Below are 21,655 nucleotides of genomic sequence, written 5' to 3'. Positions count from 1 at the left end.
CCCAAAAATCATGGTCTTATCATTGTTCGTCATCGGGTTTCTCGGATCTCTAGAAAGTTGTAAGCCCCACCCCTCGTCGCCTGATTTTTGATTTCTTATCGTATATATATATAGTGCTAGGTCTGTCTAAGATAAGGTCAAGCTAATCATTTATGTTACCCCTTTAGACGTTACCATGATAACAGATTTTGGGAGAAAGGAAGAAAATTAAATGCTGTTCTCACGATGAAATAAACTATTTTATTCTCCAGATCATCTAGTGTGGATCAGGAACTGAAAAAGTCTGAGCCCAAGAAGTCGGAGAACGAACTGCACTGGGAGGAGTTGGTTAGGAATAGGACAAGGCCCTTGAATCTCTGTGATTTGGACTTCACGGATCTCAGGGATGATGATGAGAAGGATGTGCTGGCTCCTCGTAGTCTGGGGGCGGGTATACCCCCACCACCTCCGCCACTGGGTGGAGCCATTGCCCCACCACCCATGATGCCTCCCAGTCTGATGCCTCCACCCATGTATGGATATGGCGGCAGTCTCACAAACAGTTTCAATTCGCTAAATGGATCCATAAATGGGGAGCTCGTCAACGGGAATAACACCATCAAAAAGAACAAAAAGACGGTAAGTCATATATTATATAATATACAACACTTAACATATCACATATACAATTTAAAATGGGGACTAAGATTCTTTTGCTTTGAAACCATCCACAGGTCAAGCTCTTCTGGAAGGAAGTCCGTGAGGACATGATACCGCAGGTGGTGGGTAAGACCATTTGGGATGAGTTGCCTGATGCCAATGTGGATACCCAGAAGCTCGAACATCTCTTTGAGTCCCGGGCCAAAGACTTGATGACCAAGGTGGGTATTGGCCAGATGGCAACAGTCTAGCCCATATAACTTTCAATTGGTCAAAGGTTTTCGAAATTTCACGAATCTACGATAAGTGTGATTAAATTAGTCATAAACTCTCTTTTAAGTGTATGTTGCGTTAACAAAATGCGAATGATTTTTGTATTCTTTTTTCCCCTTTATTTATGGATATCTTGTATAATTCTTAATACGTAATTGTCGAACGGTCTGTTTGCGGATAAATCTACATAAATGTTGTGCTAAACTCAAAACCAAAATGCAAATAATTCTCAAATATTCAAATGTTTTCCAATGTCTCTAGGAGGTGAGTGCCAATCAAAATGTTATTAAATTTTTGTTTGTCTTTCTGTCTCTCTCTATATATATATCTCACCATAACTTACGATCTTGCTCATATTGTATGTGTTTTGGTGTTGGTTAATATCACTATTTCTTATACACTGTCTCACACCCACGTACACTCGAAGAAACGATCAGAACAGCACAGAAACTCCTCTCCAACTTTGCACTTTCCACTCTACACTCTCGTTTTCTCTTTGCACCACTGTGTTTTTATCTCTGACCGATCGTGTCCTGATCGTAAGGCATTAACCCCAATCCGCTGACCTTCCAGAAACAACAAGAGCTGAACAAGAGCAAAGAGATCATCGTGCTCGACCACAAGCGCTCCAATGCCATCAACATAGCGATCACCAAGCTGCCACCTCCGAGGGCCATCAAAACGGCCATCCTCAAGATGGACGCCACCGTGGTCACGCGGGAGGGCATCGACAAGCTGCTCAACATGCTGCCCACCGACGAGGAGCGCGGCAAGATCCAGGAGGCCCAGTTGTCCAATCCCGAGCTGCCCCTGGGCAGTGCCGAGCAGTTCCTCCTGACCCTCGCCTCCATCTCTGAGCTAGAAGCACGCCTGAAACTGTGGGCCTTCCGCCTGGACTTTGACAACAGCGAGGTAAGTTATGGCTCTAGCTTTGTAGTGTCAGACTTCATTTTTGAATTTGGTTATCACAAAGTTATTTCAAAGCCAATGACATTATTATAACAATTCATCTAAGCCAGAAGCAATAGTTTATAGTTTGTTAACTCTTTAAACATTCTGATTTCTCTTTTGAGATTTTGTCTGATTTTGGATTTTAGATGCAACTAAGATGGCATTTGAGCTGAATAACAATAAACTCAATATCAAAAGTTAAAATATCTAATACAAAATCAGAATTTGTTAAGAGGCCTTAATTATAATACAAATTTTAAAAACCTTTTTAAATTTATGTTTGAGTTAGGATTTATTGGTATTATTGGTAAAATGCTAAGATTTCAAGACGAATTTTTATAGATAAATATATAGTTGGAGTTTATTCTTTGGTTAACCAATCTAAAATACCTAAAAATTGTCTTCTCAGTAAATGAACTGAATTTATTTCCATTCTTATACACAGAAAGAGATTGCGGAACCCCTGATGGACCTCAAGCAAGGCATTGAGATCCTGCGTCAGAATCGCACCTTCCGCAGCATCCTATCCACACTGCTATCCGTGGGCATCTTCCTGAATGGAGCTCCCGTGAAGGGATTCCAGATCGAGTATCTGGCCAAGGTTCCCGAGGTGAAGGACACCGTGCACAAGCACTCGCTGCTGCACCACCTGTGCCACATGGTAATGGAGTCGAGCAGCGATACCACTGATCTCTACTCGGAGATTGGACCGATTACCCGAGCCTCCAAGGCGGACTTCACGGACTTGGCCCATAATCTGAACCAACTGGAGGCGGAGTGCAAGGCGTGCTGGGATCGCCTGAAACTGATTGCCAAACACGACTGCCCGCCGCCGTTGAAGCAGAAATTGGTGGATTTCCTGGCCGATTGTGCGGAACGCATCATAATCCTGCAAATCGTCCATCGGCGGGTGATGAACCGCTACCGGAAGTTCCTGCTCTGGCTGGGCATGCCGCAGCACAGTGTGGCGGAGTCGCGTCCGAACGAGTTCAGCCGCACCCTCTCCGAGTTCGCCCTGGAGTACCGCACCACCCGCGAGCGGGTGCAGCAGCAGCTGGAGAAGAAGGCCAACCACCGCGAGCGGAACAAGACGCGCGGCAAGCTGATCATCGACATGGCCAAGTTCAAGACCAAAGATGACGTGGCCGATGACGAGTTGAAGTGAGTGTGGATTTCTAGGCATGATTAAGTAATATATTCTTATCGCACTATTTTAAAAGCCATTTTTATCTATTCATATGAATTGAATTGAATTTTCTTTTAAAATGGTATGATAAGAAGCAAGCTAGTTTTGATGTGTTAAATACATGTGAAATGATAAATCAAACCTTAACGCATACTTATCGCTATTGAAGTGACCTGAATTTCTTGAAATATTATATGTTCAACCTTTTGAAAGTGATTTATAATTGTGAGATAAGAATTTCTTTACGACTTATTACTTTATCAGGGAAAAGGGTTTTATAGTTTATTAACCTTAAGCTATTTCGATCAAACACTAAAGCAAATTGAATTTAATTTAAGACAATATATTTTCTGTGATCTTAAGACTAATATATGTATTATTGCAGAAAACTGCTGGACACATCTAGTGCAGATCAGGCTGATGGAACGCTCACCTGGCGAAGAAGGCGGACGGAGCAGCTCCGTTCACCGATTACCCGCCAGAGTGAGGAGCAGTTCACCGACGGCGACGATGAGATACTGGAATCTCTGGTCAAGACCGCCACCAAGGCACCAGGAACCCGGACAACTCCCAGGGAACGGAAGCGGACGCGACACGCGGATCGCAAATCATGTAAGTTGACTGCCCCAACAAGTCAATCCATACCAAATCCACATCCAAAACACTGAGGATACGTTTTAATCAAAAGGTGTTGGTCTATATATTTTCGAATCGCACACAGCGCGCTATGTCTATAACCTCTAGCTGGATACTTCCAACCAGAAACACACTACACCACCAGCAATTCCAAAGAGAAACTATATAATTTTACAAATAATTATTTTTTATACACCAAATTCCAAATTCACACAAAACCCTGCAGTTTTTCCCCAATTTACAATATTTTCCTGATTTCGCAGCTTTTCCCCTTAGTTTTTGCCAGCTTACGAATCTGTTGCCTATATTGGGTTTTAATTTTTTTCCATTTCGTTCTTTTACCATTAACGCACCAATCCAACAAACCAAATAAAAAACAAATAAAACCAAACCCAACAAATCTGAAATATTGACTATCGAAGTGAAGCGCAGCCGCACGCGCGAAGGATTCACAGTTGAAAGAGCACCATCGCCGTAGAAACCGTTACTGTTAACCGAATCCGTAACCGTTACCAAAACAACAGCCAACTGTTTTTAGGTTTTACCTTTTTTGGTTAGTGAATTGATTTGTGTTGAGTTCTACACCTTCTTTTACCATTTCTTTAAAGCTTAAAACCCTTGGCTGAAACTTGTATTCAGCTTTGTTTTTTCAAATTTTGTATTTTGTTGAAGATCCCGGTTTTTATGCATGGGTAAAATGGGTCAAAATTTGTAAATATATTTTGCATTTGCATGTGGCTTAACGGATTTTCTAAAATACAAGCAACTAATCAGCATGACCTAAACATTTAACATAGAATGACAGCCTAACTAAATACTTACTATAATTCTTTGATTTGTTTTGTAATATATTTGATTCATGTCTTACAGTGCGGCGCACGCTGAAGAATGGTTTGACCGAAGAGGAAAAACAGCACGTGGCTGGTTTAATACAAACCTATTAGGATTAGGAGACTATTATCGTAGATACCCGCATCACATCCGAGATAATCCCATCCCCAGTGACGTCACAAGTCGGGCACTACGCGCACAGACTGAAATTGGCGATCTCAGGCGAGCAAGCGAACCCAGAAAATCCCTTTTATACGACAACGTGCGCATCATCAGTACTTGTGTTTTTTTATTTTGCCACAGCAACAATAAGTACCAACAACATCAACGAAAATGTCCTTAAACAAAAGCGTTTTTCATCGTGTTTTTCTGTTATTTAATTTTTTGTTTTTGCTTCAGCTAAGTATTATTAATTAAACGTAATTCAATAAACCTGTATTAGTAGTTGAAAACGATTTTAATGTTAGAATTTCGATCGCAAGAAATTTCGATATCCCGAACCACGTCATTAAAATTTGTACCAAAATACGACACGATTTGTGCTTTCTAAATTAACTTAAATTTTAAAGTTATGTCTAACTTAATTACGTAAAAATCAATAAATAAAAACATATTTATTACATACGAAAAATGTGCGCGTTTTGTCTGCGACTTTTGCAGCGCCAATCACAATTTCCTAGCGACTTTAGTCGCGCGGGTCATGTCTTGTGTTTCTTGTAAAGAGTATTGCATACTTTTTGGATGACGGCTAGAAACCATTAGTGCATGGCTGCTGGACATAATCAAGGCAAAAACCTCTATTGTCAATGTCATTGGGAGCTTCTACTCCATCCGTGTGAAAGTAAAGCCGGAATGGACGAACGCTGGCTGTTAGGATATAAAAAAAACGTATAATCAAGATATATACTAAATAATATAAAGCGGAATTCAAGCATTCAAATATTATCTAAAGTCATTATACCCGTTACTCGTAGAGTAAAAGGGTATATTGTATTCGTGCAAAAGTATGTAACAGCTAGAAGGAAGCGTTTCCGACCCTATAAAGTATATATATTCTTGATCAGGATCACTAGCCGAGTCGATATAGCCATGTCCGTCTGTCCGTCTGTCCGTCTGTCTGTCCGTCCGTATGAACGCTGAGATCTCGGAAACTATAAAAGCTAGAAGATTGGCATTTTGCATGCAGATTCTAGGAGTTCCTACGCAGCGCAAGTTTGTTTCAAAAAGGTGCCACGCCCCTTTAACGCCCACAATCGCTTATATACGATACATTTAAATATTTCGGAAAAGTAAAAATGCAGTTTTATTGTGTTTATCAATACCTATCGAAATGTAGAAGAAATTTTTCAAATCGGACCATTCGTTAAAAAGTTATGCGTGATCAAAGTTTCTATCTCCATCTCCCTCGCACTCCCTTTACCTGAGTAACGGGTATCTGATAGTCGGGAGTGCGAGGGAGATGGAGATAGAAACTTTGATCACGCATAACTTTTTAACGAATGGTCCGATTTGAAAAATTTCTTCAACATTTCGATAGGTATTGATAAACACAATAAAACTGCATTTTTACTTTTCCGAAATATTTAAATTTTTAAAATCGTATCTCAGCGATTGTGGGCGTTAAAGGGGGCGTGGCACCTTTTGAAACAAACTTGCGCTGCGTAGGAACTCCTAGAATCTGCATGCAAAATGCCAATCTTCTAGCTTTTATAGTTTCCGAGATCTCAGCGTTCATACGGACAGACAGACGGACAGACGGACAGACAGACGGACAGACGGACATGGCTATATCGACTCGGCTAGTGACCCTGATCAAGAATATATATACTTTATAGGGTCGGAAACGCTTCCTTCTAGCTGTTACATACTTTTGCACGAATACAATATACCCTTTTACTCTACGAGTAACGGGTATAAAGAACTAAGTTATTGTTTTTATTTTTGTGAGTGTAACAATAACAAAGGTGAAACTTAAATTATATGAAATTTTTGAACTTCGCTTTATAGATAATTGATTTAAATGATTAATATGAGAATTAAGGAGAAAAAAAGAAAAATTATCTTTGACAAGTGTTTTGGCACAAAATATTACAAATATAATTAGTGTAGTATAATTTTTCCCCGAAAGCGAATTTGTCACTACTTACATTGCACAGTTTTGGCCAGCATCCCAGCCTCCGCGCTGAAAGTGCCTCCACAGACGCGATCCTCGCAACCTGGCAGAGGAGGAATCCTATCCGCCGACCTGATGCAGCCAATCAGAAGCCAATCGCTCACACATCCATTGGCATTGGGCAACACAGAACCTCCACCACCCACCATTGTGGGCACCGGATTGTTAGAATTTCCAGACAGGGTGAATGCCCTCGATCGGTTGTTTTCCAGATCGGGACATGCGTTGTACTGAATCCCGCAGAAGTTGCGTTCGTTACGAATGCAGATGCTGTAGTCCTGGTTGGACAACTGTCTTCCACCCACCGTGTTGTAGTTGAAACTACGCACCCGTCCACTAATGGCCGTGTAGTACTGCAGACAGCCTTGGTCCGCTCGTGAGATACTCCCGCAGTGGATTTGGGTAACGCGGATGCGCCACAGACGCGGAAAACTTCCGCTGGTGATCACCGATAAAACAATCGGGTTGCTCTGCCCCAGACCCGCGTCAATGTACACTGCGAAAACACAAGGTTGGCATTGAGAAGTCGGACGGTTTTGTTTACAGTGCTAATCATAAAGTGTTGTTATTAGTTTAAGTATTTGTACACTCGGTCTGAGGGTGCTGTTTCATACTAATTTTTGGCAACTCATAACTCGTGAATGAAGATTTGTATATTATTTAATCAAGATTTTGAAATTAAAAAGTAGTTAGACATCGAAAAATAAACATTGTAACCACTCAGCGAAGAAAAAAACCTCATTAAAAATAATTTCGATAAAATTGTATAAAAAAGGTTTATAAAGAAATTAAATATATAACATTTTTACTAATACAGTGTTGAATGTGTTGAATTTTTCAAATTGTTTTCTGTTTTAATGTTTAATGGAAAAATATGTTTTTGTGGTATTTATACATGCACTTCAGTATTTTTTACCACAATTATATCATTATTTAAATGTTATTCTTTCTTTTGAGATTTGAGTTTGCGTTCAAATTTAATTATCTTCAACTTTAAAGTTTTCAACATACAACGAGAACGAGTAGTAATTAAAACCGATGGTTCACTCATTAAATTTTTGGTCGAAATTAAATGATTATGTATTTCATATTTTTCATTATGTTATATAACGAGCTAATATCTGCTGGTGAACTCACTGTGATCTCCGGTTGAACTGCCACAAATGGTGGGTGTGGGACTGCCGCCCGATATAAGCAACTGATCCTGGTTGCACAGATGATTGGCTGCCTCTGGAGGGGCTATGGAAAACATATCCAAGTCCAGGCGAAGCTGGCATATATCCGGGTGGAGCTTCTGCACCGTCACCTGACAGCTGCCGGTGCCATCGTAGACATCCGGATGATTGGGATTCACAAAGTAAGTGGAGTTCTCGCGTATGACACCGCCGCAGGTCTGAAGGACTGAACGAAAGGATTAGGAAACACGACGATTATCCCGTACCCACAGCCAGGTGGAAACTCACAGATGCAGCAGACGCCATAGCCACCGCCACAGGGACCAGCTGGAATTCCATTTCTCAGCACACAATCCTTGCTGGGAATGCAATTTCCCTGTTCGCCCGACGGCGCTGAACAGCTGCCAGGACCAATGGGAACCAGCGCGAAAATGGGCAGAACTGGTGGGTATTACACAAGATTTAATTCAAGCACTGTCAATTGGGTTAACGCCTTAAGACCCACATTTGGATTCTCGCCAACGCGGAGCAGGTGTTAGCCACTTGCTGCCGAAAAGCATATCCCGCCAACTGTTTGTCGGCACTTGCTTGTGCACTTTACAGGTGGCCAGGACCAAAAGGCTGGTGAGCACAGCTAGTTGCAACTGCAACATGGTTGATAATCCACTGGGAGTTCGGTAGTTGGCAGATCCGCTCGCGTTGATTTGTGACTTTGTTATGAAAGGCTGCGCTTGCGGGGGCGACAATTTATTTCACTTGGCGTGGCAAAAAGTTTAATGACCGCAATTTGTTCAACGCTTTTCGCTTTTTAGTTTTAGTAAGCCCAGCTGAATTTAGCTGAATATTAATTACAATAACAAAACGCAATCGTGACAACAATTAGATGCGCCACAATCAACGAATTGCCGGGGGCATTTTGAATGTTTCGGCTGTTTTCAATGGGAGGTGGTCCCATCTCTGTGCTCTTGCTTTCCACTGTTTGCTTTGTTTGTTTCCTGTTGCGAATTTGTTTTCCACACCTCTGGGCGAACCATTAAATGTGGAGCAACTTCTCCGTAGGCCGAAAATCACAGCATGAAAGTGCTGAACAAATTGATGGAGGTATCTCCACCACCATAAACAAATGTTTCAGTATACAACAATTTTACACCACTTTGACGTCATTGCTTCATATATCTAATTTGATTACGCAGCCCCAACGCAATTGGGTCAATGTCAATTAAATTGCTTAATTCAATTAAGGTATATATTTAAAATTTATAAAGGTAGTTTTTGTTTGGCTTATGTCAGAATTTGTTTTTCCTTTCTAGAGGCAATGAACTGACCTTCGCAACGAGATTTGCGCTGCTTTTGTCCCTGGTAACGTGAGTTGACCAAAACAACGATAAGCTTTTAGTTAAGGGGTGGTAAAAAGTTGTATATGGCAGGAGTTCTTGGTAACTATTTCGGGATTTTAACTTATTTACAAATAATAAATCAGGTTAAGGTAATAGCATGACTATGAAGGACAAATAAAAAGGCTTATTAAAAAGTCATGAAAGAATTAATTAAGCAAGGGATTAAGTCTTATTAGTTTTTGTGGATTCTTCAACATTTAAATCTGCTAATAGCTTTTTAAAGGTTTTAACAAGGCCCATACCATAGCTCTTAAGAGAGGCTTTTATTTATTGTTTTCAACATTTTAAATTAAAATGTGTCTTATATTTTTGTGATTTGGGAAGATTAGCTTTGTTTATTTAAGACAAATGAAGCATAAGTCAAGCCATTGTATCCAACATTTTGATGCTGCTGATAAGATTGAAGATGAGATAAAGAGTATATCTACCAACTGCTTTCACTGCTAGAAATACTCTTTTAAATAGAATGGATAGCTATATAAGAAATAAAAAAGTATTATTAAATTTTTAAATAATATGTATTTATTTTTATAGTAGAAAATAAAATGTATTTATTGAAAATCATTCTACAGCGGAGCTTCCCTGTCACATTCAACGGTATCGCCGACTTCGCAGAGGTCCACGCAGTATTTGCCAGAGTTAATGGAGCAGACCTTGTTGTCCTTGCACTTGGTGACCTGGCTGGTTAGATTGGTGCCATCGCACATCTGGAAGGTGGTGCGGCTGGTGCAGACGAACAGGTTGGTGCCGTCGCAGCTGGAACAGGATCCATCGGCGGTGGAATTCGAGCAGGCCGGATCGTACACACCCTTGTCTATGCAGATGATGTCCAGGCTGGTGCAGACCTGGCCATCGGGACACTGGGCAACCTGGTTGGGAGCCACGTTGGAGGAGCAGAATCTGTAGTGCGTCTCATTGAGGCAGGCCACGTTGTTTGTCTGGCAGCTATCGCACAATCCGAGGACCACAACTGCCATCGAACTCACGACCACGAAGAGGCACTAAATACAATGATATTATTATAATGAATTTTCCATAACTATATTTAAAATAAGCTTACCAGATTTCTCAGGATCTGGGACTGTTGCATTTTGCTCTTTTGACTTTGGCTAACGGACTAACTGAAATCACCATTAAGTACTGGGCTTTTATAAAAAACAGACTGGCTAAAACAGCAGATAGCTTCTGCGTTTTATACCGAGGATTAGGTATGCTAAAGATCTAAAGATATATATGATACTATTTGCCCTGTGGCGCTCCCGTGCTACTCAAAGATTAACTTACTAGGAAGAGCAGCTCTATAATCGCTACATGGCATTGAAAGATAAATGTTATGGCCCCGAGACCACTATAAAGATATGACCCCAGTCCGGGGTTTATAAAGCTGTGTGGTTGCTCCTTTCAGATTTAATCGTAAACTCACAATGAAAGTGTTCATGCTGATCGCAGTGCTGGTGGCACTTTTAGCCCCAGCCGTAGTAAATGCCTCATGTGGTCAGTGCACGGATTCGCATAGCTGTATTGGTGAAAGGGAATTCCAGATATGTTTCGATGGTAAGATGGTATAACTGGCATATATTGGTGATCCTTCAATTAATGGCTAATACCTACTAGGTGTTAGAGATCAGACTGTCAACTATACCTGTCCGGACGACAGTCCCATTTGCACCGACTATGGTATTATTTGCTTGGCCAACGGAACGGATACCAAACGTGGCTGTGGTGACGTCTCGAAATGCGGAATCTGCTCCGGAACCGACGTCTTCGCCTGCACTTCTCTGACCACCTTTGCAATTTGCAATAATGGAGAGGTTTCCGCCAGTCAACTCACCTGTTCCAACGATTACGTATGCAGTGTTTCAAAGGCTGGAGCCGGAGAACCCTGTATTACCCGCTGCGACTCCACCGACGATGATATCTGCGATTTGATTGTGGATACCGATAGTTCTACTACCGAAACAACCACGATATCCCCGAATACCACAGTGACTGAAACGTCCCCGAATTCCACAGTGACTGAACCGTCCACGATAACTACTGAAACGACCCCGAATTCCACAGTGACTGAAACCTCCACAATAACTACAGTGACTGCAACGGAGACCATCAGCACCACAGAAGGCACCGGAACAACTCCAAGCTTCAATGAAGTCGTCTATTGCCAAGGAATCAGCTCGATGGGTCGCTATCCCATACCCAACGATACGGCTTGCATAAGGTAGATGACCAAATCCTCTTAATTTATCAATTACCAACTAACAATCCCTTTTGATTTTTCTAGCTATATCTACTGCATATTGAAGGGTGGCAACTGGGCAGGATTACTCTATAATTGTCCCACGGATAGACCCTTTTTCGACGCTGATATTTTCAATTGTGGGACTGTACGACCAGCTTATGCGAATTGCACTAATTTATCCTAAATCATTATTATATATTAATTTAATAAATAATACAAATTTTAAATAAAATGAAAAATTAAACTTTATATCAAAAAAATCTACAGGGATCTTGTATAGTTTTACAATAAGAATGAACATGTTCTTTGAGTTCCAACTTATCTTTCCCTTTAATGGATTAATTGATAGTTTAAAGATGGATTTAATACTTATCCAGTTAAAGGTGCCTCTCTATCGCACTGAAAACCGGTCGCTGAACTTAGTGCCTCGCATCGGTCCACACAGAAGTTACTCTGACTTATCGCACAGTAAGTGTTATCCTTGCACTTTGTGATCTGGCTGGAAAGTGTATCTCCATTGCACATTTGAAAGGTGGTGCGGCTGGTACAGACGAACAGGGAGGATCCATCGCACGAGGGGCACTCTACGTCGGCATCCGAGATGCAGGAAGGTGCCACCGATCCCCTGGGCATACAGAACTTGGCCGTGCTGGTGCAGATCTGGTCATCGGGACACGGCATCACCTGGTCCGGTGGAACTCCGTCCAGGCACAAACTGAAGTGGGTCTCATTCACACACTTTGCATGATTACTTTGGCACACATTGCAAGTTATGTCACCGAAAACGACAACTACCATTGAAGAAGCAACCGCAATGAAGCACTTTGGAATATGTTTTGATGAAAAAAGGATTTCTAAGGACCTGGATAGTTAGTTACCAAAGTTTTCAGGAACTTAAAATACTGCATTTTGCACACTCTGAATTTTTCAAACGGACTAACTGCTATAATTGTCATGCGCTTTTTTAAATAACCGCAATGTGCAAATAATTACAGCTGCTTTTACGGGTTTTACTTCTGAATATATGACCATAATTAAAGAGTATCTGGTAAATGCACTAAATGACCTCAAACTGTAATGCATTACATAGTTCTTTATTCTTTGGAGATAGCATCAGTGCATAAACAAATGATTAAAGATAGATTTAAAGCGGTCAATAACCTAAGTGCAAATATTTATATGCCAAGTATCTTTGGTTAGTGAATGTCTTAATAACAAATCGCAATACAAATAATATTAACTAATTAGTAAGAACTTTCTTTGCGCAAGCGAAGCCTGGGAATCAAAGAGTTTTTCGACTTTAGCTCAATGTCCGCACCCACATACCAATCATCGCCATTAGAAACATTCTCGTCATAAGACCCCATAAAACAGCAATCATGTGGAAAGCCAAGCCAAATAAAACAATTAGCAGAGAAAAGTAAAGAGTAGATAAACATTGGAGACTAGACGTAGTAGACCACACATTTATCTATCGTAAGCTAAACTTTTAGTACCATCAGAACCTTGACAGTGAGCAGAAGCAGTTCGGAAAACCCAAAAATGTCCCAAAGGATTGAACATTTAGTCAAAGGACTTGTGGTGGTAATAGTGTTTTCTGAATTTCAGTCAGGAAAATTAAACCAAAGTAATTACAAATTCCTCCCAGGTTTTTCTTGCATTTATGGTAATTCAAACTGTGTCCGATTGTAATGTCTGTCAATCAAATAAAGTGGCCTGCATCAACTCCACCTCCTTTTATTTGTGTTTTGGAGGTGAGTAAAATGAAAAACCTTTGGAGAATGTAAATACTAACTATTTGAATGGCTTTTCAGATGGAACCCCACATCGTGACCAGTTGTACCATTGCCTAGAAGGCTTCGACTGCACCAATCTCACGGCGATTTGTGTCCAAAAAAGCAGCCAACGTCCTCCGAGTTGTGGTGATACCTCGCAATGTGGCCAGTGTAGTGCCAGTAACAATTATTTGTTCGCCTGCCAGAGTCGTGGAATCTTTCAGATGTGCTATGGCGCCACAAGGCCCGCTGGTCAGTTCGGCTACTGTCCATCGGGAATGGTATGCGATGCCACCAGCTCTGCGATCTGTGTGACCGAGGTCAAGGGTCAAACACTGACTTGCGACATAAATGACGAACTGGTGGACACCACCACTGCATCTCCCGTGACCACTGAAAGTAGCAGCACTACAGTGGTCACAACCACTGAAACCAGCACTGAAACCAGCACCGACACCACTGTAGTGTACACCACTACAGTGATCCCTCTAACGCCCGCACAGATGTGCACTCAGAGAAACGCCACTGGACTTTTTCCCATCACACCCGCGGATCCCTATTGTCAACGGTGCGTGTTTATTAATGCGTAAAATTTTCCACATCATTCATATTATTTAACCACTTATCTTTACAGCTACATTAGTTGCTACTTTAACAAAAACATTCTTATCAGATCTGCGGAATATAACTGCCCGTCGAGTTCATACTTTCTTAACGTGACTCAGAGTTGCGTGGACGTTAATCCAGGCTACTGTCTGAAGGGTTAAACACACCCACCCAATAAACCTTCAAATACTCTTCGCTTAGCGAACGCTCTTTTAATCTAAATCCACTCCGTTTAGGCTCAAACTTGCCACTGTGGTGGAGCATGTGGCTGGTAAAGTGGTGTCGCACATCTTGCTGGCACTGTTGTAGTACATGCTGCCGGGGCACTGGTACATATTGCCGTTCCAGCTTCCGTTCAACAGAAAGCAGTCGATGTAGCGACGACAGGTGGTGCTGGCATCCGTGCCCACGGGATAGTAGCCCGCCGATTGCATGGCCCGGCAATATGCTCCGGGATTACTGGTCGTGGGTGCAGCCGTCGTCGTGGATGGGGTGGTGGCAGTGGTGGAACAGGTGGACGGCATGTCGGACTCACACATCCCGGAGGCGCTATCAAAGAACAGGGTGCCCGGACAGGTGTATGTCTCTCCAATCCAACTACCGCTGACCAGGGTGCAGTAGATGTACTGCCGACAGGTCGTATACGCGTTATAGCCGACCGCATATTTCCCCTGCGACTGAACCGCCGCACAGTACGCGGATGCGGAACTGGTGGAAGGTGTCCCCGGAGTCGTTGTGGTACTAGTGGTGCTGCTTGTCGTGCTGGTGGTTGTGTCATCGGTGTAAGAACAGGTCGGCATCACCTGGTTGGATATGCATATTTATTATTTATCTGGTGGCAGAGACACATATTTTATTCTGTCACTGAATTGACAGGCTTTTACTTAGCTTCCTTTGAATAAGTGTTTTTAATAAAGCACTTACAAAACAAAAATTGTTAGCTTTTAAAACTGGAACCAAAAGTCTCTGCAGCTTAAATTAAATTGGATCTAATATTTCTGATTTCAACTTAAAAGATTATTATCCTATTTTCGGGTATGAAAGCCAATGGTTTTGCCATGACTATTTTAAGTTGGGTAAATATTTAAGAACCTGATTTATCAACAACTTTGCCCCTTAATGTACTTTTAATTTAATTTTGGAAATACTAGCCGTTTTAAATAGTTTATTTATTTAAACATGATCAGAATAAATTTAATGAACTCCTTTACCAGCTTAGATTCATCTTATTCAATTATTTACACCTTCCCTTTAAGAAAATAGTATACACAGAGCACAAAGTGTTTTCTGTGGTTATGAATCCTAACTGAATAGAGTTTCTTGATTGTTTAATTTCCTTTCCCACTTCCTCAAGCACCTGCTCCGTTTCAGACATCACATTTCCTCCGAAGAGGAAACTAGACCATAACTTGAAGGACGGCAAACTTACCCCATTGGCTGGCAGACCGCATATCTGGGTGTCGTTGATGTTGCACACATAGCCGGAGGCACAGGTGCCCACCGAATCCTGGACGGTATCTGTGCCCAGGCAGAGGGCGAAGCTCTGGGATCCGGTGCAGGCAAACGTTTGGCTCGCATCGCACTTGTTGCACTCCTGGCAGTCTGCCTGTCCTCCGCCGGATGCATCCTGCGGCTGGCAGAGCACCCCGCTCGATCCACTGGCGCAGACATAGCCGCTGGGGCAGGCGGTGGGCGTGGCCGTGGAGAGGACGCCCACCTGGCAGGCCTGCATCTGGGTCGAGGAGTAGCAGGTCAGGTTGTTGACAGCGTTGCAGACGTTGCAGGTGCCGCGGGTCGAGGACACCAGACAGGCGACGAGGAGCACGAGGCTAAGTGGCAAGCCAATGCGGTTAGGCGACATTTCGGGCTGCAATTGTTTTTCAACTGATGACTGTGGCCAGCAGTCAGGTGGCTTAAATAGAGCGTTGTTCTGTTTTGGTAGCTATTTTCATGCAGATGGCTCTTAATCCGTAAAGACCTCGGGTGGCGGGACCTTGGATGTTGCTCCAATTTAGATAAGATCCCGTCGCTTCGATCGGGTTGAAAAACTTAGCATACTTTTCGGCGGAAATGTACATAGTGTGCAGGGAAAAAGTGATTGAGTATCGGTATTTACATTAGTTTTATTTTAAATTATTTCTATATGGCACTCAATAATTATTTTAATTTTCAAAAAAGATCGGTTTTTAATAGAACAATTTTTAGATTTAACTTTATAGACACAAATATTTTTGAGAGGTTTTACAACGGCTTAAACTGGAATACATATGTTACTCCAATCACTTTTACTTTCACTTAAAATAATATTTATAATTTTTATTAATACGCGATATAAATAACTTAAAAGAGTACATATAATTTTGTTTAAAAGGCAATGAAAAATACATGCATCTACTTAGTTTTATGTACAAACAACTTAATCTTAAGTCGCTTTCTGGATAAGACTGATACTTATATCTGGCTGCAGTTGGGAGTTAGTTCCAGTTGCTTTTGGAAGATGCTTCGCGAGCTGCTGTGTTTGGGAATTCTGTTGGCCATCCTAGTGGGATTTAGCCACGGCGAGTGCAATGCCTGCTCGGTGGACAGCAAAACCGCCTGTGTATCCAGAAATCAGTACCAAAACTGCACGTTGGACAATATTCCCACGGGGCCAATCTACACTTGTCCAAACAAGACAAACTGCACTGGATCTGTGGAGCGGTGCACTTCAAATGAGACTCTATTCTCCTGCAATGACTGCAATAAGTGTGATGGAACTCAAAATTTCACCTGTACAAGTCCCAGCACTTTTGCACTTTGTGACGGTGTGAGTGTCGTAAACATCGAGTACTCGTGTTCATTGGGGCAGGTGTGTAATATCAACAACAGGAACTACTGTGCACCCCCTTTAAATGGTACAGGCGCCACGTGTCCGTATTACAATAGTACCACTGTAATTGGAGACTTTTGCAACACTAAGTCCTCAATGGGTCGCTATCCAGATCCCAGTGATTCAAGCTGCCTCAGGTGAGTTGTTGAACTGACTTTTCAGTTTCTAATTTCAAAAAATATTTTTCAGATATATCTATTGCTTCCGTAAGGGTTCTACATGGACTGGAAATACCTGGCAGTGTCCTTTAGCTAAACCCTATTTTAGTAGCATTACTTTCAATTGCGTCACTACAAAACCTTCGAATTGTGTATAAAAATTTGTTGGAAAAATACATATACAATCTTTTAATAAAAGCCTTGGAAAGAGCATAAAATCGTTTCATATCAGTATTGTTAATTGGTGCCTAATCATTTAAAAACACATGATAAATGTGGGACAAGTAGTAAAAAGATAACCAGTAGAGGAAAGCACGCGATGCACAAAAGGCAAATAGTCAGTTTGATTACAAAAGTGCAGTGCTTTTTATTGCCTTGGGGAGGGTATTATAATTTTCGTCGGAATTTTGCAACGCAATCAAGTAAACAAGAAGACACCCTTTAAAGTATTCATATTCTTGATCGGCATCAGGTTAAAAGCTAAAGACTTCAAGCTTTGGCAAGTTTCATATAGCTGTTAAAGGAACGATCGTGTCAAACTTTTTTGCTTTGCTGATATGGAATATATAAATAATATAAATAATAAATTGAAAAACATGTACTCTTACTAAAATTAAAGACTCATCACTAGATTTCTGAATGGCATGTCTTTAATTCAGTTTCTTTGATAAGTTGACCCAAATTCACCGACAAGCTCTTAATCCCCTTGCAATTATAACTCCGTGTTGGAAGTTCTAGTTTTCCCGAGTGATAAGATAACTCCTAGGGCATAAAGCCACCTGCTTGACACCAATATTGCTAGTTTCTGTTAAAGATGCTGCGCTTTCTGATCTTGCTGGGAATCGGAGTTTTGCTGGGAATTTATATACTTGGAACCGAGGCGGATTGCAATGTGTGTTCCAGTAGTAGCAACGTTGCCTGCATATCGAATACTTCGTTCCGGTTTTGCTCAGCCACATTGCCTTTCGGCCCAGTTTACACGTGTCCCACGGGATATTATTGCACGGCGAATGACGCAATATGTAACACAGATATTGGCTTAAGATCCTGTATTGGCTGTGGTTCCTGCAATGTAAATAACACCTTCGCCTGCCTCACCGAAAGGACCTTTTCCTTGTGCCTGGGCACAACCACTCCTTCCCTGATCCTGGGCAGCTGTGGCGTGAATTTGGTCTGTGATTATAATAATCCGGATATTTGTGGCAGTCCCTCGGCAGGATCCCAGGCCACTTGTCCCAGTGACGATACTGAAACTGGAGTAGTTACCACAGGATTGACCCCCACCGCCTACTGTTCCATCGTCCAGCAGCATGGAAGATTTCCCTATGGCATTAGTCTCAATACCACCTGCAAGCAGTAAGTATTTTAAATGAGCTAATCTATTTAAATTATTTAGTAAATAATTAATGTTTAGGTACATATATTGTTTCCTGAATGCAACTAACTGGAGGGGAGGTCTCTACACCTGTCCTGGTCAAACTTACTTCGACAGCTCAACGCAGTATTGTGAAACCGCAGTGCCGGCAAGATGTACTCTTGGAGTCGTCACTTTGGGCCTCAGGAATCTAGAGATGGTGTGACAATTAATACACAAAAATACACATAACACAAAATGTACCTTCTATTTATTTAAATTTTCCCTAAATAAGCCCTTTTTAAACGATGGGAAAACAGAATAAAGTAGAAACTGCACTGATAAGATAAACCAGAGCTGATAAGTTTGATGGTAGGGATCCAGTTAACTCAGTGTCATTCAAAAATGCTGCGCTTACTGATCTTTCTGGGAATCGGAGTACTTGGCTGCCAGGCAGCCTGCAATTCATGTTCGACCCATAAAAAGTCTTGTGCATCGCCAACCGAATTCCAGTTCTGCTCAGCTAACTTCGTGCCCAAAGGAAAACTTTACTCCTGTCCCAAAGGATACTACTGCACAGGGAATTCTCCTGTTTGCAGCACCAATGCAACCTTAGCCAGTTGTACAGGATCCGAGGATAATGTCACGGAATATTGTCGATCTATAAGATGGCTTGGACGATTTCCATACGGGGATGATACAAATATCTCTATCAAGCAGTAAGTAAAACTATTATTTAAATAAGTTTATAAACCATAAATACCGTTTTTGTTTATTTAAATTAAATACAGTGGAATATACTCCTTTGTTTGCAATTGTTCCCTGTCTTTTATTCTCAGGTATATATACTGTTTTATCTCTGGTGGATTGTTTTATGGAAAAGTATACTCCTGTCCCGGATCCACTTACTTCGACAGCAACTCCAACACTTGCGCCACCCAAACGGGTACTAACTCATATTTGTCCCTTAACGATTGATTGCTGCTGTAAAGTGAAGTACCTAGCTATCTAAACCGAAAAGCACAAACAAAGGAATTCACATGAAATTATATGCAAAGCATAAAATTGTTATAGTATCAAAGTCTGTTTTTCTTTGTTTTTAAGCAATAAAATGTTATAAGTTTTTACCAAAAGCAAGACCTTACTTGGATTGAATAACTACTTGATTTTGTTAACCTTTTTTTTATCACGTGAAGGAAGTGCAGTCAAGAAAAATAGAATAGATACTCGCCAAGATTAGCAAAAAGATAGTAGTGCACTTGGATTAGATAAGCCTGACTGGATAAATTCGGTTGCAGGGTTTCGCTTTCCGCAGTTCCACTTAAAGATGCTACGTCTACTGATCTTTCTGGGAGTGGGTATCCGTATCCTGGGCTGCCAAGCAGCCTGCAATACGTGCGACATGACCACTGGCGTGTCCTGCGTATCGGAGACCGAGTTCCAGTTCTGCTCCACGTTGGGCGTGGCCATTGGAGGCCTGTACAGCTGCCCCACGGACTACTATTGCACAGCCAGTTCACCTATTTGCAGTTCCGTGGCAGGCTCCGAAACTTGTACAGGATGCAATAGGTGCAGCTCGGATAATCGGTTTGCCTGCACCGGTCGCCACACGTTCTCCCTGTGTCTAGGATTAAGTACACCCAGTGCATCGATTAATGGAAGTTGCGGCTCGAATTTGGTGTGCAACGTGGAAAACCCCAATATCTGCGGCAGTCCCACCTTGTTCGCAGTAACCTGCACTGGAGACAATCCTCAAAACTGCGATTCGACGGCCATCTCAGATGCCAACGAATATTGTCGATCCATTAAAACAAACGGAAGATTTCCCTATGGCAGAGTTACCTCAACTACCTGCAAACAGTGAGTACAATTACTGCGCTTTATTTTACCTATATCATCATTCATTAAATTAAATATTTTTCCAGATATGTGAACTGTTTTACTTCTGCTGGCATATTCTATGGCAACGTATACACTTGTCCCGGAAATACTTACTTTGACAGTACCTCCCGCCTTTGCACCACCCAAACTCAGGCTAGATGCTCGGATACAGTATCTTGTTTGACTTTAAATAACCGATTGTTGCTGTAGAGCTCAAATTTGAAGGGCTAGGGTATCTTTATTGTGGTGTTTATCATAGGGCAATGGGATCTTAATCAAATAAACTAAGTGCATTATAAAAGCAAACATATCATACTTTCAAGATAGCTAAAAAGATTTTGTTGTGCTAACAAAATTCGAAAATTTTCAACGCAAAGGCTTAATAATATTATCATAAAAGCCTCATTAGTATTACAAAAAAAAGATTTAATTTAAAGTGAAATTTAATGTTTTGCATACGCTGTACGATTACTTTTAACGGTTTTAATATTTAATTAAAAACAGATTTACTAAACAAACTAAATCAGCAGGTTTCATGAAAATTAAAAACACCAGCCACACGAAACATGCGTGTAGCATTCCTCTCCAATTTGAATTCCATTTTCAATTCATTAACAGGATATGGCTTAATGAACAGAGTGCAACTTAAATCGATTTTCCCGCCATTCAATTTAGGTGTATTTTGTTTTCAGCAGATGCTTCACGTCCAATCCACAGCCACTCGCAAAAGGCAGGCCACATTTATGACGTATCCGCCCCGTTGGCACTTGCACCTTGAAACTTTTGCTGGCCTCGCAGCCACAATTTTGTTGAGAACTCGCATACAATTATGAAGTGTGCCCAGTTGCTTTAACGTCCAAACTTTTTTTCCCTACACTTTTTTTTCCCCGAACACGCTATGAAAAATCTTTGGCAGACATTCTCTGATTTTTTTTTTGTCGGTTCTCTTTCCCCGAATTTTCCCACTTGGTTGATGTGGGTCAGTTACACGGCCACATGGGTCGCAAAAGTTTGTGGCCTGGTGGCATGCCACCGAAAATTCAATTCGATCCCAAGGCTGGGCCACAAAAGTTTTCATTCAGCGCTTTCGGTTTCAATGGTTTCGATTTCGCACGCCCCTAAAAACCCAACTCCGACCTTTCCCTTTTTCCTCCTGCCAAAATTCAACCAAAACACGCACATAGTTTCTGCTGTGGCTACGTGCACAATGTGCAATTGATTGGGGAGGGGGGGTATGTGCCGGAATTCCGGGGCCATATGTGGAGGTGACTTGCACACTCTGATGGACACGTTTGCAGCAAATTTCTGCGGTTCACTAAGGTAATTCTCCTCGTGTTCCCCTAAAAGAGAATAACAAACCACACAGTGAGTCAAAATTGGCGCATTGAGGTGAATTTAATTTTAGGCCTGGTCGCATATCTATATCACCGCAATGCTATATTTCTTCTGTCAGGGTAATAATCTCGCTGTAGGCGTTGGAGATTTCGCTTCCTAAACGTTTTCATTTAGATT

The 21,655-nt window shown here is 41.6% G+C and overlaps 11 protein-coding genes across 17 annotated transcripts in view; 7 read left to right on the top strand and 4 right to left on the bottom strand.

The window, feature by feature from the left end:
* Positions 1 to 5,147, top strand: part of LOC108053286 (FH1/FH2 domain-containing protein 3) — a 48,541-nt gene extending 43,394 nt beyond the window's left edge. For 3 of the 7 annotated variants that reach the window (XM_044458074.1, XM_044458078.1, XM_044458077.1), the window contains 6 exons: positions 252 to 618; positions 714 to 860; positions 1,486 to 1,824; positions 2,309 to 3,024; positions 3,435 to 3,661; positions 4,556 to 5,147. In XM_044458074.1, coding sequence (XP_044314009.1) covers positions 252 to 618; positions 714 to 860; positions 1,486 to 1,824; positions 2,309 to 3,024; positions 3,435 to 3,661; positions 4,556 to 4,629 — 1,870 coding nt within the window. In that variant the 3' untranslated portion in view covers positions 4,630 to 5,147. Of the gene's footprint in view, positions 1 to 251; positions 619 to 713; positions 862 to 1,483; positions 1,825 to 2,308; positions 3,025 to 3,434; positions 3,662 to 3,770; positions 4,071 to 4,107; positions 4,239 to 4,555 lie in introns of those variants that run through there. The other 4 variants (XR_006417493.1, XR_006417494.1, XM_044458076.1 and 1 more) reach the window with 3 other exon arrangements.
* Positions 4,555 to 8,517, bottom strand: LOC108053288. Its single transcript, XM_017135890.2, has 5 exons — positions 8,370 to 8,517; positions 8,153 to 8,305; positions 7,827 to 8,090; positions 6,664 to 7,185; positions 4,555 to 5,383 (listed from the first exon to the last, which is right to left on the bottom strand). Exons 1-5 carry the CDS (start codon positions 8,515 to 8,517, stop codon positions 5,265 to 5,267), a joined length of 1,206 nt encoding a protein of 401 aa, XP_016991379.1. The 3' UTR covers positions 4,555 to 5,264.
* A 1,275-nt stretch (positions 8,518 to 9,792) lies between these two features.
* Positions 9,793 to 10,423, bottom strand: LOC108053273. Its single transcript, XM_017135876.2, has 2 exons — positions 10,322 to 10,423; positions 9,793 to 10,262 (listed from the first exon to the last, which is right to left on the bottom strand). The coding sequence occupies exons 1-2, from the start codon at positions 10,349 to 10,351 to the stop codon at positions 9,828 to 9,830; spliced, it is 465 nt and encodes a 154-aa protein (XP_016991365.1). The 5' UTR covers positions 10,352 to 10,423; the 3' UTR covers positions 9,793 to 9,827.
* A 232-nt stretch (positions 10,424 to 10,655) lies between these two features.
* LOC108053274 (location of vulva defective 1) lies at positions 10,656 to 11,684 on the top strand. Its single transcript, XM_017135877.2, has 3 exons — positions 10,656 to 10,815; positions 10,876 to 11,479; positions 11,543 to 11,684. Exons 1-3 carry the CDS (start codon positions 10,686 to 10,688, stop codon positions 11,682 to 11,684), a joined length of 876 nt encoding a protein of 291 aa, XP_016991366.2. The 5' UTR covers positions 10,656 to 10,685.
* A 43-nt stretch (positions 11,685 to 11,727) lies between these two features.
* Positions 11,728 to 12,431, bottom strand: LOC108053275. The gene is made up of 2 exons (XM_017135878.2): positions 12,379 to 12,431; positions 11,728 to 12,322 (listed from the first exon to the last, which is right to left on the bottom strand). Exons 1-2 carry the CDS (start codon positions 12,406 to 12,408, stop codon positions 11,870 to 11,872), a joined length of 483 nt encoding a protein of 160 aa, XP_016991367.2. The 5' UTR covers positions 12,409 to 12,431; the 3' UTR covers positions 11,728 to 11,869.
* A 575-nt stretch (positions 12,432 to 13,006) lies between these two features.
* On the top strand, positions 13,007 to 14,111 carry LOC108053279. Its single transcript, XM_017135880.2, has 4 exons — positions 13,007 to 13,084; positions 13,149 to 13,254; positions 13,315 to 13,843; positions 13,910 to 14,111. Exons 1-4 carry the CDS (start codon positions 13,043 to 13,045, stop codon positions 14,040 to 14,042), a joined length of 810 nt encoding a protein of 269 aa, XP_016991369.1. The 5' UTR covers positions 13,007 to 13,042; the 3' UTR covers positions 14,043 to 14,111.
* Positions 14,024 to 15,751, bottom strand: LOC108053280 (mucin-5AC). Its single transcript, XM_017135881.2, has 2 exons — positions 15,311 to 15,751; positions 14,024 to 14,684 (listed from the first exon to the last, which is right to left on the bottom strand). Exons 1-2 carry the CDS (start codon positions 15,740 to 15,742, stop codon positions 14,094 to 14,096), a joined length of 1,023 nt encoding a protein of 340 aa, XP_016991370.1. The 5' UTR covers positions 15,743 to 15,751; the 3' UTR covers positions 14,024 to 14,093.
* Positions 15,752 to 16,377: 626 nt separating this feature from the next.
* On the top strand, positions 16,378 to 17,132 carry LOC108053281. The gene is made up of 2 exons (XM_017135883.2): positions 16,378 to 16,887; positions 16,940 to 17,132. Exons 1-2 carry the CDS (start codon positions 16,379 to 16,381, stop codon positions 17,064 to 17,066), a joined length of 636 nt encoding a protein of 211 aa, XP_016991372.1. The 5' UTR covers position 16,378; the 3' UTR covers positions 17,067 to 17,132.
* A 458-nt stretch (positions 17,133 to 17,590) lies between these two features.
* LOC108053270 lies at positions 17,591 to 18,593 on the top strand. Its single transcript, XM_044457880.1, has 2 exons — positions 17,591 to 18,264; positions 18,323 to 18,593. The coding sequence occupies exons 1-2, from the start codon at positions 17,723 to 17,725 to the stop codon at positions 18,486 to 18,488; spliced, it is 708 nt and encodes a 235-aa protein (XP_044313815.1). The 5' UTR covers positions 17,591 to 17,722; the 3' UTR covers positions 18,489 to 18,593.
* Positions 18,594 to 18,652: 59 nt separating this feature from the next.
* LOC108053282 lies at positions 18,653 to 19,395 on the top strand. The gene is made up of 2 exons (XM_044457881.1): positions 18,653 to 18,981; positions 19,102 to 19,395. Exons 1-2 carry the CDS (start codon positions 18,668 to 18,670, stop codon positions 19,238 to 19,240), a joined length of 453 nt encoding a protein of 150 aa, XP_044313816.1. The 5' UTR covers positions 18,653 to 18,667; the 3' UTR covers positions 19,241 to 19,395.
* A 185-nt stretch (positions 19,396 to 19,580) lies between these two features.
* LOC108053278 lies at positions 19,581 to 20,449 on the top strand. The gene is made up of 2 exons (XM_017135879.2): positions 19,581 to 20,122; positions 20,188 to 20,449. The coding sequence occupies exons 1-2, from the start codon at positions 19,590 to 19,592 to the stop codon at positions 20,351 to 20,353; spliced, it is 699 nt and encodes a 232-aa protein (XP_016991368.1). The 5' UTR covers positions 19,581 to 19,589; the 3' UTR covers positions 20,354 to 20,449.
* The last annotated feature ends 1,206 nt before the right edge of the window (positions 20,450 to 21,655 follow it).

The sequence above is a fragment of the Drosophila rhopaloa genome, unplaced genomic scaffold, assembly GCF_018152115.1.
Source record: "Drosophila rhopaloa isolate 14029-0021.01 unplaced genomic scaffold, ASM1815211v1 contig_163, whole genome shotgun sequence".
NCBI classification, from domain to species: Eukaryota; Metazoa; Arthropoda; class Insecta; order Diptera; family Drosophilidae; genus Drosophila; species Drosophila rhopaloa.
This window is presented reverse-complemented; position numbering and strand designations above follow the sequence as displayed.